This window comes from Malurus melanocephalus, unplaced genomic scaffold (assembly GCF_030028575.1).
Source record: "Malurus melanocephalus ecotype Western Australia unplaced genomic scaffold, MMel_1.1 scaffold_669, whole genome shotgun sequence".
NCBI lineage: Eukaryota > Metazoa > Chordata > Aves > Passeriformes > Maluridae > Malurus > Malurus melanocephalus.
The window spans coordinates 60,284-75,903 of NW_026623901.1; the positions used below are offsets into that span (position 1 = coordinate 60,284).

Sequence of the window (15,620 nt, forward strand, 5' to 3'; positions counted from 1 at the left end):
TTCTTGGTGGAAGTTCCTTCTCGGAGGCTCACCTGGGGAAGAAGGACAGGATATGGGAGCAGCCAGGCTGCGTGGGACTGCGGGGCCGCAACCTGCTCCGTGATGGGACAGGGAGCAGTGGAGTGATTTCCCTGGAATTTCGGGATGGCTCACCCGCTGAGTGAAAAGAGAAGGGGAAGAGCCTTGGGTTTCCCCGTGCCCGAGGTGATTGCTGGTGCTGTCCCATCCAGGCTCAAAGAGAAGCTGCCTTGCCCGCTCCATCCTCCTCCCAGTGCAGCACACAGCTGGGAAGGATCCTCACAGATCCAGGGGCTTGGCTGTGTCCTGCATCAAGGGTGGGCAGCATCAAACAGCCTCCTCTGCTCTTTCTGTAGGATCACAGAATAGTTTGKGYTGGAAGGGACATTAAAMCTCTTCCCATTCCACCCCCTGCCATGKRCAGGGACACCTCCCACTGTCCCAGGCTGCTCCCAGCCCCAATGTCCAGCCTGGCCTTGGRCACTGCCAGGGATCCAGGGGCAGCCACARCTTCTCTGGGCACCCTGTGCCAGGGCCTSCCCACCCTCCCAGGGAACAATTCCTTCCCAATATCCCAYCCATCCCTGCCCTCTGGCACTGGGAAGCCATTCCYTGTGTCCTGTCATCCTTGTAAGTCTTTCTCTATCTTTCTCCTAGGCTTCATTTAGATACTGCAAGGCCACAATGAGGTCACTCCAAAGCCTTCTACAGGCTGAAGAAGCCTTCTCCCAATTCTCTCAGCCTTTTCCATAGCAAAGGGGCTCCATCCCTCTGATTATCTCTGGAYTCCTCTGGACTCCTCMRSMRSYYCMRKTYCYTYCYKKKSYKRRSYYCMRRGSYKGGGSMRSYYYKSMRGKKGGRWYYYMMCYKRRSMRGGSMRRRGGGKWRRAWYYYCYYYYYYCYKSYKSCCMWKSYKGGGGATCAGCCCAGGGCACWGGGRCTTTCTGGGATGGGTYATGTCCTGCCCTCCCCCACCAGSATGCCTGAGTCCTCCTCCCCAGGGCTGCTCCATCAGTTCATGCCCAGCCTAGACTGATCCTGGGGGTCACCCTAACACACTTGAAGCATCAACACTCGATCCTTTTAAACCACCTGAGATTCCCATGGGCCACTGCTCGAGGTTGCCCACATCCCTCTGGATGGCTCTGTCCTTCAGGTGTCACTGCACCCTCAACTCGGTGTCATCTGCACAAATCCTTTCCTCTACACAATTAATGAAGATGTTAACTAACACTGGTCCCACTATGGACCCCAAAAACAGCTGCAGGTGGGGCTGAGAGATGCTCAAGCTCCAGGGAACTGCAGGATTCCACACAGTGCCTGCCTCCTGCCCTGCTCCTYAGGGCTGCCCCTTTCTCCATGTTTGAGCCAAATTCCTGAGCTCCAGACCAGGCTGAGGACCTGAAGGTTCCCTGTGCCAGCACCAGCTGGTGGGCAGGTCTGGCAGTGYCCCAGCACATGGCATCGGGAGCTGCGGGCTGTCCCCGCGGGGCTGCGCCTGCCTCTGGCACCCACACATCGCCGCGGGAAAGGCAGGTGGCAGCGGGCCAGGATTCCAGGCTGCGATGGAGCGCCCTGGCCTGTCCCTGCCAGCTGCCTGCAGTGCCCCGAGGCAGCGGCTTCGCAATTCCGAGCAGCGGAAGCGGCAGCCACACGTCGAGCCACTCCTGGCAGCGCCACGGGGCACTGCCAGCCCCGCCGGCCGCGCTTCCTTCCCCTCCGGCCCCCGGCAAGGGAAGCTGCCCCAGCAAAGTGCCCATCAGCAAAAAGGCTGCGGGGACCGCAGGGACACCCAGCTGCCTTTTGGATCGGCGCCCGAGGAACTTGGCAGGAATTGCGCCACAGGAGTGGAATAGCAGAGCTGGGAGAGCCAGGGGGTTTGGGAGATATAAATGGGATGAATCCAGCCACGAGGCCGGGGACAGTTGCTACCTCAGGTTATTTTTTGGAGGTGTTTGGATATTTCTAGGGAACTGCCCTGCCTGTGTTTTCTGCCCAGCTGGCTCTCTCCTTCCCCTGTGGTTATGGAAAGATGCTTTTCAGCCAAAAGTGCCTTGGTCCCACAGCGCTCCCCGCAAGCCGTGTGACACTGCCTCCAGCGCTGGGATCGGTGCTCAGTGCTTTCCCACAATAGGCTGGACACCGCTGTGAGGACGCCAAAAAACCTTCTGGCTCCAGAAGGGATTTAGTCCAGCAAAGCCTTTCTGCTACCTGAATTCAATCCCTCGTCCTGGCCGTGTCTGAGCTGCTCTTGCTTCCATCTTCTCTCAGCCGAGCTGGTCGTACATTCCAGCTCGGAAACTGAGGTTGGGAGAAAGTCTGTGGAATTGGGGAGTGAAGCTTGGAGATGCTGTGGTGAGCARCTCCTCCGTGGGAGCGAGCTGCTGGCTCTGCATCCCTGTCCTGCCTCTTCCTGGGGCTCTTCCACAGGCAGCAATCTCATCGGAAAATCTCTCCTGAATGTCTCTCGCTGTGGTCAAAGCTCGGAGTGTCTCGTCCCACCCTCCGCTGACGGACAGCAGATCGCTCTGCTCTGCTCCACCACATCCCCTGCACTTCCCACTCCACCTTTTCCAGCCTGAGTGGGCGCTGGGCTTTTCCAGCCTCTCTGCCAGGTTGTTTCCCATGCAGGGTCAGGGCTTTCTCAGTGATCACCTCATCCCATGAGCTGGTGGCCAGGGAAAACATGGTTTCCATGCTCTGCCAGCTGCTGCCAAAGCTGCTGCCAGATCCTGCTCATCCCTGCTCCAAAGCCTGACCACACCAGCTCTGCTTCCCAGTGCTCTCCCATCCCATCCTCGAGCACTATTTGGGGGTCACCCAGCTCAGCCTCTAAAATGGTGCCAACACCTTTGCAGGTGACCAGACCTGTGCCCAGCGGTCACCTGCGGGCAGATGCCACTGGCCACATGCCCACTGAGAGAGGGCGGCATCTCTCCTCCAATTCTCTCCAGGCGTTTGCTGCAGCGCTCGCGTGCAGGCAGCTGGAGGAAATCAGAGAAGCCGCTCAGAGAAAATCTGGGCAAAGACAAGGGAAAAAAAAAAATCCTGGGACCTGGCAAGATCCTAYACAAGTTTCCATGAGAAATCCAACGTGGCCATCCAGCCCGTCTGTGCTGGAGCATTCCCAGGCCTCTCCCGGGGTCAGCAGCGCTGCCARTGCCCACCCAACTTTCGGCACAGCCCTGACCAAGCTTGGTCTCCTGCCCACGGCTCCAGCAGCTCCCGAGCCCCTTCTCCCTCCCTGCTTCCAGTTCCCAGGCGCCCGGGGAGCTGCCTGCCTCCCGTTGCTCCCGTGACATATTTCTTGCTATCAGTTTAGTCTTTAATTTCCTTTGTTTCAGAATATCTGACGGCGCAATTAAGAAGGCCCGAAGGGAAGCGTGTGTGTGCTCGGTCATCAGACCTGCGGTTACCGTCTGTCTGGAAGCGGCGCTGGAGCGGGGCTCGGGAACAGCTGCCCGSCTTCCAGCCTTGTTTTCATTTTCTAAGAGGTTAACGGAGAGCCCGACGCGAAGAGACGCCCGTACACACCCAGAAAGCCCGCCACACACACGGAGCCACACGCACCCGTACGGAAACACACACATAAACACAGATGTGGGCCGGCACGGGGACATGTAAACACAGCCCTGCGCCGAACCAGCCCCGGCAGCGCGGGATGGGACCCGTCCTATCCCGGCTTTTCGCGGGTCGTGGTGTGGCAGGACAGGGCTGGGGAGCCGGCGGCACCCTGCACTATCAGTCCGTGAAGTGCAGATTGTTCTGCCCCGGCTCCGGCGCGGTGGGGCAGGTCCCTCCCGCTGCTCGGCTGAGACCTTCTGGGGGAAGAGCCCGGTCACAGTAGCTGTGAGGAGGCACAGCTGGGGCTTGTTTCCTCCAGGGCTTGGCTGCAAGGCGAGCATGCGAGGATGTGGATGCGCCCGGGGTCGGGGGTGTGGAGCTCTCCCCGCCGGCACCGGGAGCCGGGCTGGGCCCTTCTGCTGGAGGGGGCAAAGGAAGCTTTAATATTAATTACAGCAAGGTTAGGAAAGGAGAGAGCCTTGCTCTTTCTCCCTAGAGAATGGTCAGTCCTGAGGGGCTGCAGCTCCTSGTGCCCTGGAGACTGGTGGTGATGGGGGCCAGTCTTGTTGGGGTGATGGGATCCAATGGTACTGGGGTGAATGGGATGGTGGTGTTGAGGTGATGGGGACTGGTGGTATCGGGGTAATGAGGAGTGGTGGTTCTGGGGTGGTGGGAACTGGTGGTTCTGGGATGGTGGGATGAATGATGTCAGGATGATGGTGACCAGTGAGCCAGGGTGATGAGCACCTTGAGAGCCAGTGCAGCCCCACCGCAGGCTCACACACACACAACACCAAGGTGGGGTGTTCGGCAGCAGAATTTGGCAACGCCAAGGTGGGGTGACCACAGCTTCCGCATGGAAAACCCCATCCCGAAGCCTGGCAGGCATCTCACCAGGGCTGCCAGGAAGAGGCAGACTTCGCCCACCCGTCGCTGTCCTCCCTGCCCCAACAGCAGAGCCYGTGTGGGAAATGCCAGGCCGGGAAAAAAGGAAGCAGAAATCTTTCTAGGAGCAGGTTTGTGCCTCACAGTGCCCGGCTGCGGAGGAGGAGAATTTCCGGTGGCTTTTAAGGGCCGGGTTCACCCTGATGCCGTGGGGGCTCGTTTGGAGCTTGTTCCTCTCCCACTCCTGTCTTCACAAGACGTGTAGGAACTTCCTATCTCTGGAGCCTCGGGCCCTTAGTCAAATCTGGTTGGCAGCCACAGGCGCGCACACGCTCGCCCGGCGGGATTGCACGCACACCTTGTTTTCTTAGGAAACAAGAGGGGAGCGTGACCCAGGCTGGGTAGTGCTTCGTTCTGCTGCAATAAATTAACATGTCAAATGTTCTGGCCCTGAAACCTGCCCCAGATGCAGTGAGAGCCGGGGGGAAGCTTGGCATCCTCRTAGTGTGCTCAGCCGGGTGAGGGAGGTGTGGCCAAGTTCGGTGGGAGCACCCAAAGTGCCCGTCGGGGCTCAATCCCTGCCCTGCTGTGGCCGTGGGCTGGGGTTCGCCAGAGCGGGGGTCCTGCTGGGGCTGGTTGAGGCTCTGAGGGAAATAAAGGGTGACACRGCCCCCAGTTTAATGTGGGAGCATTCCCCTCTTTCCCTGCGGTGCCAGTGAGCTGGAAGTGCTGCTGTTCCCTGGGGYTGGAGAGCGTGGGGAGAGCAAAGGGCAGGGGGGCACTGCAGGGGCAGCCTCACCGATCTCAGTCAGGGCTGCTCTCTCCTCCATCTCCCCTCAACATCGACAGAAATCTCTGCTTCCCTYTTCTCCGTTTCTCCAGGAATCTCCACTCCTTTTTCTGACTCTCTGAGTTAGCCTTAGTGGGAAAAGGGACAGCAGGGGCTCGTATACCCCTAGAGCTGTGCTGATGCGCAGCCAAAAGTGCCAGGAGCCCCCAGCTGGGGCAGCAGGATGGGCACGATGGGCTTCAGTGGCGTGTGCCCACTCTGCTGTCCTGGTTCCAGGGACCCTGGGGACCTGCCACGGCTCTGCTTAGTCCCAGGGCTAGTCCTACCCCACTACCCCACCATCCTGGTGGGTCTCTACCAGTGTTGCTTTCTCCTCTGGGAGCCTGCTGGGGATTTGATTCTCCCCTCTTCACCCTTGSCAGTCCTCTGCCTCATTCCCACATGCCCTCCCTTTCCTTGGATGAGATCTTTCCCTTAAGTCCAGAGTTTCCCCTCCTGGCCAGGAGTTAAGTAGGCTCAGGCCATCTGAAATGCCTTGTTAAGCAGATGTGTCTGAATTTAGGCTTTGGGCTTGGTGTCTGCGAGGCAGATTCCACATCCCATGAGACCTGAGCAGAGCAGGGGTGGAAGAGCCGGGGTGCTGGCTCTCTTTGGGATCCTAATGATCAGTTCTGCATGCTGAGGGGCTGGTCATGGCACCGAGAGCTTTATCGAGGCTCCTCCATCCGTGCCAAGCTCAGCCAGGGCTGCGGAAGCRCCTCGGTCTCTGTCGGAGGGCGATAGCTGCGTCGAGATAAGCCCGCTATCAGATCCCCGGGGCTGGCCCCTCCCATCGCTGCAGGGCGGCTCCGAAGCATCCCCTCCTCGCGGGAGAAGGTCCCCAAAGCCCCGTGCGAGGGGYCCCCAGCCAGCCCCGAGTTGGGGTGCAGCACGGAGAGGCCTCTCCCGCAGCTCCACAGGGCAGGGTTTGACTCCGCTCCAAAGCTCCAAACCATGAGACTAAACACTTGCTGAGCAAAGCTGCCGCCGAGGGTCCCGGGGGACGGCTGGGGATGTGTCATCCCGCTCCCGAGCCAGCCCCGAGCTCCAGCGGTGTCACACAGAGAGTGGCTTTGCCGGGGGGTCCGGATCCTGCCCCTGCCCTCCCCCTGGCTCCTGCGGGGCTGTGCCAGGTCCCCTGCTGGGCACGGGGGCGGCACTCGGAGCCGTGTCCCGCGACAGAGGCTGCGTTCGTCTCGCCTCCAGCCCATTGTCTTGTTTATTTGTCACGGTTGGTCCCCAATTAGGAGTTTGAGCCKTTTGGGACAAGGGACTGTTTCTTCCCATGTGAACGTGCGGTTCCCGCTCCGCCGGGCTGTGATGTGGCCGGCGACCCGCAGGAGCATCTGCTATTGCAGCAACAGTGCCCGAATGCGTTTCAGATGGGCTCGGCTCCGCTTTCCGTGCTCGGGCCGGCGGCCAGCCTGGGATGGAGCCTCCAGCGGGCCCTCGGGATGCGATGTTCCCGTCCTCGGGGACGCGGCTTGGGGACCTGCGGGGGAGATTGTCACCAACCAAACGCGTCTGGCCAGCACGGAGCCTTGGGGGGACCCCTGGATGGGGAAGGGGCACCAGCAGGTCCGACCCGGCCCGGGTGCGCACAGGGGAAGGCGGSACGCTGCACCTGGGGCGTCTCAGCGAACGATCCGACCGCCGTGCCCGGCTCTGCCGCTGCGGTCAGCCCCGCTCGGGATGCTGCCGCCGGCTCAGCCCCGGTCACCCCGCGGAGGGGACGCGCAGCCCCGGCCCCGCACCTGCCCCCGCGGCCGGCAAGTCCCGTCTGGCCGGTGGCCCCGGGGCAGCGCAGGGCCCGTCCGGCCGGGTTCGCGCGGCGTCAGGCAGCACATGATCCGCGCCGCGGGGCCAAGGGCTGAGGTCAGGCAGTCACACCCAGGCAGCGGCACTGACTTCACCGCGGGCAGGAGCAGCTCCTCACGTATCCCGCTCCCCGAAGGCAGCGCTGACCCGCCGCTCGGGGCCCATGGTCAGGCTGCTCCGTTATCGGGGCGCGGGCATCGCTCCCATCGCAGCGGATGGCTCCCCGGAGCCCCTCYTGGCTCTCGTCCCAGCCAAAACGGCTTCTCTGCTCCTGGGGCTGAGGGGAGTCACTGACAGGGTCCTGCCGGTGCCGCCGGGGAAGCCGCAGCGCTGGTTCCTTCCCGGTGCTCCCGGGCCGGCTCGCGGGGCTGGCYCGCTTCCCCGGGGCGCCGGCTGGGTGGGATCAGCCGCTGGCTGAGGTAATTGAAAGCCCTTTCCATTTCTCCCGAGTCTGGGATGAGCAGGGCAGCGCGCCCCGGCTCGCTGGGGCGATGGCACGAGCCGGAGGCCGCCGCCGGCCCCGGTTCCAAAACCCCGGGGGAGGGTAAAGGAAGAGATTTGGGGAATTTTAGGGGCTTGTCCGCGACTTTCCAAGGAAGGAAGAGTTAATCCTCCGCCTGCTGCTAATGAGCCTTAACTGGGAATGACCCGRCACAGGGGAGAAGTGAACCCATTGTCCTCCCCTGTGTTTGACTGTCTTCCAGGGAGACTCATGAAACGCAGAGCCGGGGCGTGAGTTCCCRATTTATGTCAGGAGGCTGTGATTTATTCTATTTATTTATTTTTGCCATCTGGTTGAGGAGGGATGCTGAACGCAAGCGTGAGAAATCCAGATGTGCGCAGCTCCTCGCTCCCGCGCAGGGAGCCATCGTCCCCAGCCCARCTCCCGGCCCCGCCGAGCCCAGCCCTGCCCCCGGTCCCCGACACCCCTCGAGCTCCCCGGGACGGGGTGGTGGCACTCCCAGGCACCTGCCACATCCCTGGTGGGGACGAACTGTGGGTGTTGGCACAAAGATGGGCTAAGTTTGGGTGTCCGGTATAGGAGACTTGGGCTTCCCTAGGAGATGTTGGCCAAACAACGCCGTGGTGACAATAGCAATGAGGACACCTGTGTGTCGCAGCTGCAGGATCAGGGTGACCCTGGCAGCCAATCGTGGTGCCATGGTGACAGGTGCTGCAGGACCTGGCCGTGGGGCACAATGCCCATCCTAAAGGGATGATGCCCTGCCTGCCCCATGCCTGTGTTCTTGGGGCATTGTGTTGCTCTGAGGACRTCGGGTCTCACAGTGCAGGCAGGAAATGGGTCCCACAAATGGGCTGCAACCCAAAAAATGAGCATCCTCCAGGGCAGGGGCACAGGGGACACCCAGGRCCCCTTCCCTGGTGACAGGCTGGGATGGTGGAAGAAAGCCCCATCATGCATGGGGACACACTGTGGCATCCAGGGATGTCCCCAGGTGCTTTGGGTGTGGGATGGGGGATTCAGTTCCATTTTGGCGTTTGCCCCTTCCATGATGGGACATCAGGGCCGGGCTAGAGGTGGGCACTGCTGTCCCTGCTGTCACCACTGTGCAGCACCAGGCAGCAATTGGCACAAGGCGGTGCCAGTTTGGGGTCAAACCCATGCACGAAACCTCCCCTAGGAGCTGGGGGACACAACTGGACAGCACCACCCTGCGGGACAGAGGAAGAGGGGTTTGGGGGGCAACTTCTACATTTCTGCAATGATCTTTAGGTCGGGGCTCCTCTGAGACACCAGAGATGATCACACAGGATCTTAGCTCATCCGCTTGCTGTCTCATGCCTGGGAGGTTTGGCCAGTGGCCCAAGGGCTCCGGAGGAGGAGGAAAATTTCATCATCCTGCTCTAACGTCTCCTGTATAATCAGCCTCTTGTTAACCGATACAGCCCCATGCGAGCCACTTGCTGAGGGCCGGGGCACTGCTGCAGCCTTAGGTGGTCTTGGCCCCGGCAGAGCTCTGCTGAGCCTCTCCCAGCACAGCCTGGGAAGTGACTGGGGTTTTGTCTGCGGTGTCCCCTGCACCTCACGCATGCTCACTCAGCTCTCYCAGCCTCTTCCAGAGCCGGCTTTAGCTTTTCCCTGTGCCCCCAGGAACTTTCAGGGGTGCCAGAATGGGGCTCCCCACATCTCGATACCCCACACACTGCGATGGTTCCCTGATCAGGATGGTACCCATGCCATGATGGTCCCCACATTGCCATGGTACCTACACCCCAATGCTCCCTGTCCAGGACAATCCCTGCACCACGATGGTMTCCACACCACAGGGATCCACACACCACGATGGTMYCCACACCACARGGATCCACACACCACGATGGTCCCCACACCACAGGGATCCAYACACCACGATGGTGCCCAGACTGCCATGGCCCCCACACTGCCATGAACCCCACATTGCCATGGCCCCCACACCACAATGATCCCAGCATCATCTCAGCACTTTTGAGCAGCTGGTGAGTGACAATTGAAGAATTTCCCCCTGTAAAAATGTATTTTCCAAACAGCCATCCCATAGGAAATGGGAAGGAAGGAAGGAAGGAATGAAGGAAAGAACAAGGTGACAGGGGACTGTGATCCACAGCGATGCCTCTGTGGGGTTTTGGGGGAGTCCTGAGGGTGTTTTGGAGGAGCAGAGGTGTCTGAGGGTGAACACAAAGGGGACCCAGCAAAGAGGAGCCAAATACAGTCGGTTTCTGTTGGTTTATTTAAAAAAGGAGGGCAAGAAGTATAAAAAAATAAATATTTAAATAGGCCTTTGTGAATATATTACCACAAATCTTATTAATAATTATTAATTATTATTAACAATAAAATTATTAAAAGTCAGGTCAGATCTCTCAGTGCATGCCGGGCTTCCCACAGAGGCAATAAATAACCCTCTCAGCCCGCTCTGGTGTCAGGAGCGAGCCAGCCCCTCCTGCCACCGGCCTGGGGCCCGTCCCTGCGTCCCCAGGTCCCCATGTCCCACACCCCTCTACCCCATGTCCCCATGTCCCCATGTCCCCGTGTACCATTTCCCCAGTGCCAGAGCTGCATCCAGCTGTGCAAAGCCCAGCTTGGCCGTCAGTACATTCAGAGCTCTTCCAATGGGAAAAGCATTTTTCCAAAGGAGAGGACACTCCATGCCCCGCCGTGCCCGCGCGGGGGGTGATGCTCCACAGTGGGGGGACCGCCCGCTCTGTCCCCCACGGGTGGCCTTGTCCCAGACGGTGGGACCTGGCCCCAGCCACCACAGCCACTGGGACCCTCAGTTCGGCTCCTTCCAGGGGAGCCCAGCCTTAAAATGTGCAGGGGGAGTGTGTCCCCGTGTCCCCGTGTCCCTGGCAGCCACTGCATCCCAATGTCCTTCCTCGCAGTCCTTTTTCCAGAGCAGTGGCAGCTTCCAGGCGCTGCTCRAGGGTGTCTGTCCAGTTTCTCTCCATGCTGGACAACATCCATGTGGGACAGAGTCCGGCCCTGCCGCCAGCCCCACAGCTCTCCACACCCTCTGGGAGCACAGGGATGGCTGAGGCACATCCCGGGACCAGCCCACGCCCCAGCATCTCCTCAGCGACGCACTGCCTTGTCCCGCTGGATGCTGGCTCTGCTCCTGCCAGGACTCCAGGCTGCAACCTTCACCCCTTCAAGGGGCAATAAGTTACCGGAGGCCAGACGGGGCCAGCGCAGGRTCCGGGTAATAAATAGGAAGGCGGGAATTGGGGAGGCAGAGTAGCTGGGGCAGGTGYTCATGAGGGGCTGAGATGAGGTAGGAGCACACGTGCCGCCTGGCCGATCACCTGCACGTACTTCCTGAGCACCTGGCAGCCCTGCTGCTTCTTCTTGAAGGCACTCTTGCCCTTGGAGCTGTCCCCGTACCTGACGTCCACCTGGAAGATGTTGTAGTTCTTGCAGAGGAGGCAGGTGAGGTTGGAGATGAGGCCTCGGGTGGTCTTGGTGGTGTTGTGGAGCCGCTCGAGGAGCTCCTTGGCCATGGGGTTGAGCTCCTCCTGGTCGCGCGTGATGTTCCCCAGCGAGGCGTTGAGGAAGGCGAAGAGCTTGTACATGGCCACCATCACCTCCTTCCTCTCGCTCGTCCGGTTGACGCGGAACGCGGGGAAGAAGATCCCGGCGGGGTTGCAGAGCTTGTCGGTCTCGCTGCTGAAYGGTTCTCCCTGGCACTTCAGCTGGGAGGAGAGGGGACTGTCACCCCGTGTCCCCTGTGTCCCCCTCGGCCACCTCCTGCCCCCCTGCCCCGGTGTCCCCAGGTCTCCCACTCGGTGCACGTGTGGATCAATCCCCCCTGGGGGCCCCGGCCATCCCCAAGCGCCACTTACATAGAGGCTGAAGAGTTCCTGGGCAGTGGCGTTGAGCACGGCCACCTGCCTGCGGGTCTGCTCCTGGACGTTGGAGCGGCACAAGCCGTGGCCGGGACAGCCGGAGCCGGTCACCAGCAGCGCCCGGCCGGCCACCGGCCGCCTCTGCAGCAGCAGCAGGGCCACGAAGGGCACGACGCCTGTGTGGGGAGAGAGGCCGGGGTCACGGCGGGGAGCGGGACGGGGCGGTGGCGGCCCGCGGGGACCGGGCTGCCGCTGATGCAGAGCATCCACCGAGGCCGAGCGCGGTTCCGGGCACCCAAAAGGAGGGTGTCCGGCTGGAGCGGGGACTCATCCCGCTTGGGTGCGTGTCCAGCGCGGCTGGAAGTGCCCGGACCCCCCACTCTGCCGTCCCGGCCGTGCCGCGGCTCCCGTCCCGCTGCCGTCCCCCTCACCTGCCCCCCGGCAGGCGCTCCCCCGCCTCCCTTCCCGGCGGGAGGCCCCGCAGCATTCCCACATTTCGCAAGCGGCCCGGTGGCGACCTGGCGGGCTCAATCAAATGTGCAAAACGCTTTTTCCTCCGTTATCCCGGTCCGGGCGCTGGGGGAGCAAGGCCCCACCCCGGTCCGGCTGACTCAGCGGGGCTCCCTCAAGGAAACCTGCTTTCGGCGTGCCCTCCCTCCTCTCTCCCGCCCCCGGCCCCACCGCCTGCCTCAGTTTCCCCGTCTGCGAAGCGGGCGCAGCGCCGAGGAGCCTTGGGGACAGAGGACGCAGCTGCCAGAGGCTCCCGCCAGGAAATCCCTTGACGCGGAACAAGGGGACCCTTGAGSCGCCGGCAGCTGGGTCTCCCCGCCGTCCCCGTCCTGAAAGCGGGGCGCTGCGACCCCCCGGCCATTGGGACTCCCCCAAACCGGGATCCATCCCCGCTCGGGGAGGCCGAGCAGCCTCTGGAGCCCCGCCACTGTGCCGGGCATCCTCGGGGAGGGTGGCCCGGGTGTCCCCGCTGCTGGGTGACCTGGACGCCCCCAGCAGGGCCCCGTCAGGATGGGGGTCCCGTGCCCGCCGCGGGGGTGCTGACGGGCCAAGTCCCCGGGCCGTGACGAGCGCCGAAGTCTCCCGCACTTGTCAGAGCCTCGGACGTGCCACCGGTGCCGGGTAATCCAAGCCTCGATTTATTTACCCTGCCCGGGTGGGAGAGGACTTACCTGGGCGTGTTGCGATCCCTGACCCGCCGCTCCCCTCCCGCCCGGGACGGGGGGACCCCGCCTCCCCGCGCCCCCGGGGCCCTGGCTGTTCCCACGGGACGCAGATTCCCTGACCCCTCGCAAGCCCCTCTCGCTGTGTCCCCCGGGCAGCTGCTCCTGACCATTTCACAGCTGGGCAGGGCGAGGCTCGGCACCCACGTGTGCCCGGGGCTGAGTGGATGGGGGGTCCCGGGTGGGTTCTGCCTCGTGGGACCCCACAACACTGCTTCTGGGGTGGGGGCTGCTCCCTCCAATCCCCCCTCCTGCACTTGGCAGCCTCCCCGTCCTTCCAGCGCTCCCGGCACCACAGCGGCTCGCGGCATCGGGAGACCCAGAAGGAGGAAAAGCAGGAGCGTGGGGGAAGTATTTAAAAGTAGAAAAAAGTCAAAAAAAAAAAACCTCCCCCCCTCCTTGAGATTTTTTTTTTTTTTCTTGGAAACATTTCCAGTTATATAAGTGTCCAGATGTTGGCTGCACCGCGCCAGCGCCGCGCTCCGCTCCCGCTGCCAATTCCCAGAGATGCTCATCCCGGGGGGGACGCAGCGCGGCGGGAGCCCTCGCTCCGGCTCCAGCGGCGGCATCCAAGCGGGACCCGCCTGCACCCGAGCATCACCGGCCAAAGGAGGGGAGGGGGAGGGAAGAAGAGGGAGGGGGAGAAGGGGAAATAATATCCCCAAAGTCGATTTTATTTTTTTTTTACCTGCCGGCACGAACTTCATTGTGAGCCGCGTCCCGGGAGCGACTTAATAGGGATTGGTGTTGGCAGAGGAAGTTTTCAGAAATTCATGTTCATACTGGGGGACTTCTCGGGGTTTATATACCGGTCCGGCAGCCAGCCTGTGTTGTAAGAGGGGAGGAGGAGAGGGGGGGGTGGGGGTGAGAAGCTCCGCTATCATTATTTCTATTCAAAGTGGAAATCAGGAAGTCGGAGGGGTTTGGAATTAATGAATGATTGTTAGAAATAAAGTTCTTCAAGTTGATGTCACCCGGAGTTTAGTGTCGTGTTTTGTTTCACGCGCGGGCTTGGGGACGTGGGAGGCTGGGAAAGATGAATTGAAGCCCCCCCAAGGGAGGGGAGCGACTCCACGTGGGGTTCGGGGGTGTCGAGGCGCGATGGTGAGCGCTCCTTGCGTGACTCAGGAGCCGCAAACACTTTCACCCCCGCGTCCCCCTCCCCTGGCCGGGGCTTCCCCGCTGGCTGCCGGAGAAGGCAATCAAGGGAAGGAGGTAAAAAAGCCTGGACTGGGGGTTTTGGGGGGGTTCTGGAAGGTTGGAATGCACGGGGAAGTGGTGGCAGGGTCCCGCAGCACTCGGTCACGGTGGCACACCGCGRTGGCAGCGGTGTCCCCCAGCCCGCCCGTGGCTCATCCCTTTGGGCAAAAATATTCCAATCAAAGGGTGGGTTTTCCGCAGGAAGAAGGACAAACCCACCCAGGGGGAGAGGCTGGACCGGCCCCCCCAGGGTTAACCCTTCCCTCGGCCGGGCTGTCCGCTGCCCGGAGCGGGCACAGGGTGCTGGGGCGGACAGGAGGGCGCTGGGTCACTGTCTCCGTGGGATGCCGTGGGATCAGGATGCTGGAGCTGCTCGCTGCCCGATTTGGGTGAAAAACAGGTTAAATGGATTTTTTTGTACTTCTCCGTATTTTTTTCTCACCGGAGCCGAGCTGGAACTTTAATCAGGTTTAGCAAGTTTGTGCCCCGGCAGGTGAACCGGCGGTGACAGTCCAGGAACGATGACGAAAGAGCCATCACGACCCCGGGTGTCCCCTCTTGGAGGGTGCGACACGGCCAGGGGGACACGAAGAGCCCCCTGTGCAGGGGGGATGGTCCATAGCTGCTTCGTGCCTCAGTTTCCCCATGCAARAACCACCCTGGGTGGCCGGTGGCATTGATGCCCCAGCAACCAAAGCCCAGTTTAGTCCAGTCAGGTCTTACTGGGACAGCAGAGATGAGCTGGGGGCTGTGGAGGGTGGGGAGGATGACCCCCATCTCCCGCTCTGCAGCCTCATCCCAATCTTTTTGGGGTGTGGAGAGTTGCACATCACATATTAATGGACATCTGAGGGCCTGACGCACTTAATTAGCAGAGGAATTAACAGCGCTTAATTATTAGCATAGGGAACGTCCTGGGGCGGTTGTGTGCACGGCTGACACGGATCTGCCCTTTTCCTGAATTTCCCAGGAGCGGCTCAGTCCGGGCTCGAGCCGAGCTGAGCTTTGGGATCCCATCTATTATAGATTTTCCTGGGGCGTTTGTGGGGCGGGGGTTTGGAGGGTTGGAAGGTGCAGGAGGTGGTGGTGCGGGCCCCGAGGGATGGGGGATCCCTGGTGGTGGTGGGACCATTGCTGTGACACCGATGTCCCCACCTCCAGCTCAGCCCTTCAGGTAAAAATATTGCGATTGAAGGGAGGATTTTTTAGAAAAAAAAGACAAACCCGGGAGGAGACGCTGGACCTCTGCAGGGCGGGGGATGTTCTGGTGGGAAAACCCGAATTCTTGGTGCAGGAGGGCTGTGTGGGGAGATGCCGGGATGGGAGAAGATGCCCAGGAATGTCTCCTTTCCCAATCCCTTCGGTGGCAGGAATATCCCCACAGGGATCCTGTGCGGGTCCCGATGGAGATGGGCAGCAGGAGCGGAGATGCGGGAGCCGGTGACAGGGKKGGGGTCCCAGGGTGTCCCRGGGAGGGGGCGGGAAGGGGGGACCCAGCCCTCCCTGTGGGTGAGGGCAGAGGGTCCGGGGACCTGCGGGGTTTGGGGGCCCCGGGAGGAGCTGGGGCAGGTTGGTCAGGGGATATCTGTCCCCTCTGTCCCCTYCATCCCYAYCTCTGACCTACCCAGGGACATGGAGACAAGCCCGGGGTGTTCCGAGGCCACCGCTGCCAYGCTCTGTGTCCCCCCGAACTGTCCCCTCTGAGTACCCCGCCCCATAACTGTCACAGCTCC

The 15,620-nt window shown here is 61.6% G+C and overlaps 1 protein-coding gene across 1 annotated transcript; it reads right to left on the reverse strand.

The window, feature by feature from the left end:
- Positions 1-10,174: 10,174 nt before the first annotated feature.
- LIF (LIF interleukin 6 family cytokine) lies at positions 10,175-13,394 on the reverse strand. The gene is made up of 3 exons (XM_057383927.1): positions 13,376-13,394; positions 11,453-11,631; positions 10,175-11,302 (listed from the first exon to the last, which is right to left on the reverse strand). Exons 1-3 carry the CDS (start codon positions 13,392-13,394, stop codon positions 10,865-10,867), a joined length of 636 nt encoding a protein of 211 aa, XP_057239910.1. The 3' UTR covers positions 10,175-10,864.
- Between the last annotated feature and the right edge of the window lie 2,226 nt (positions 13,395-15,620).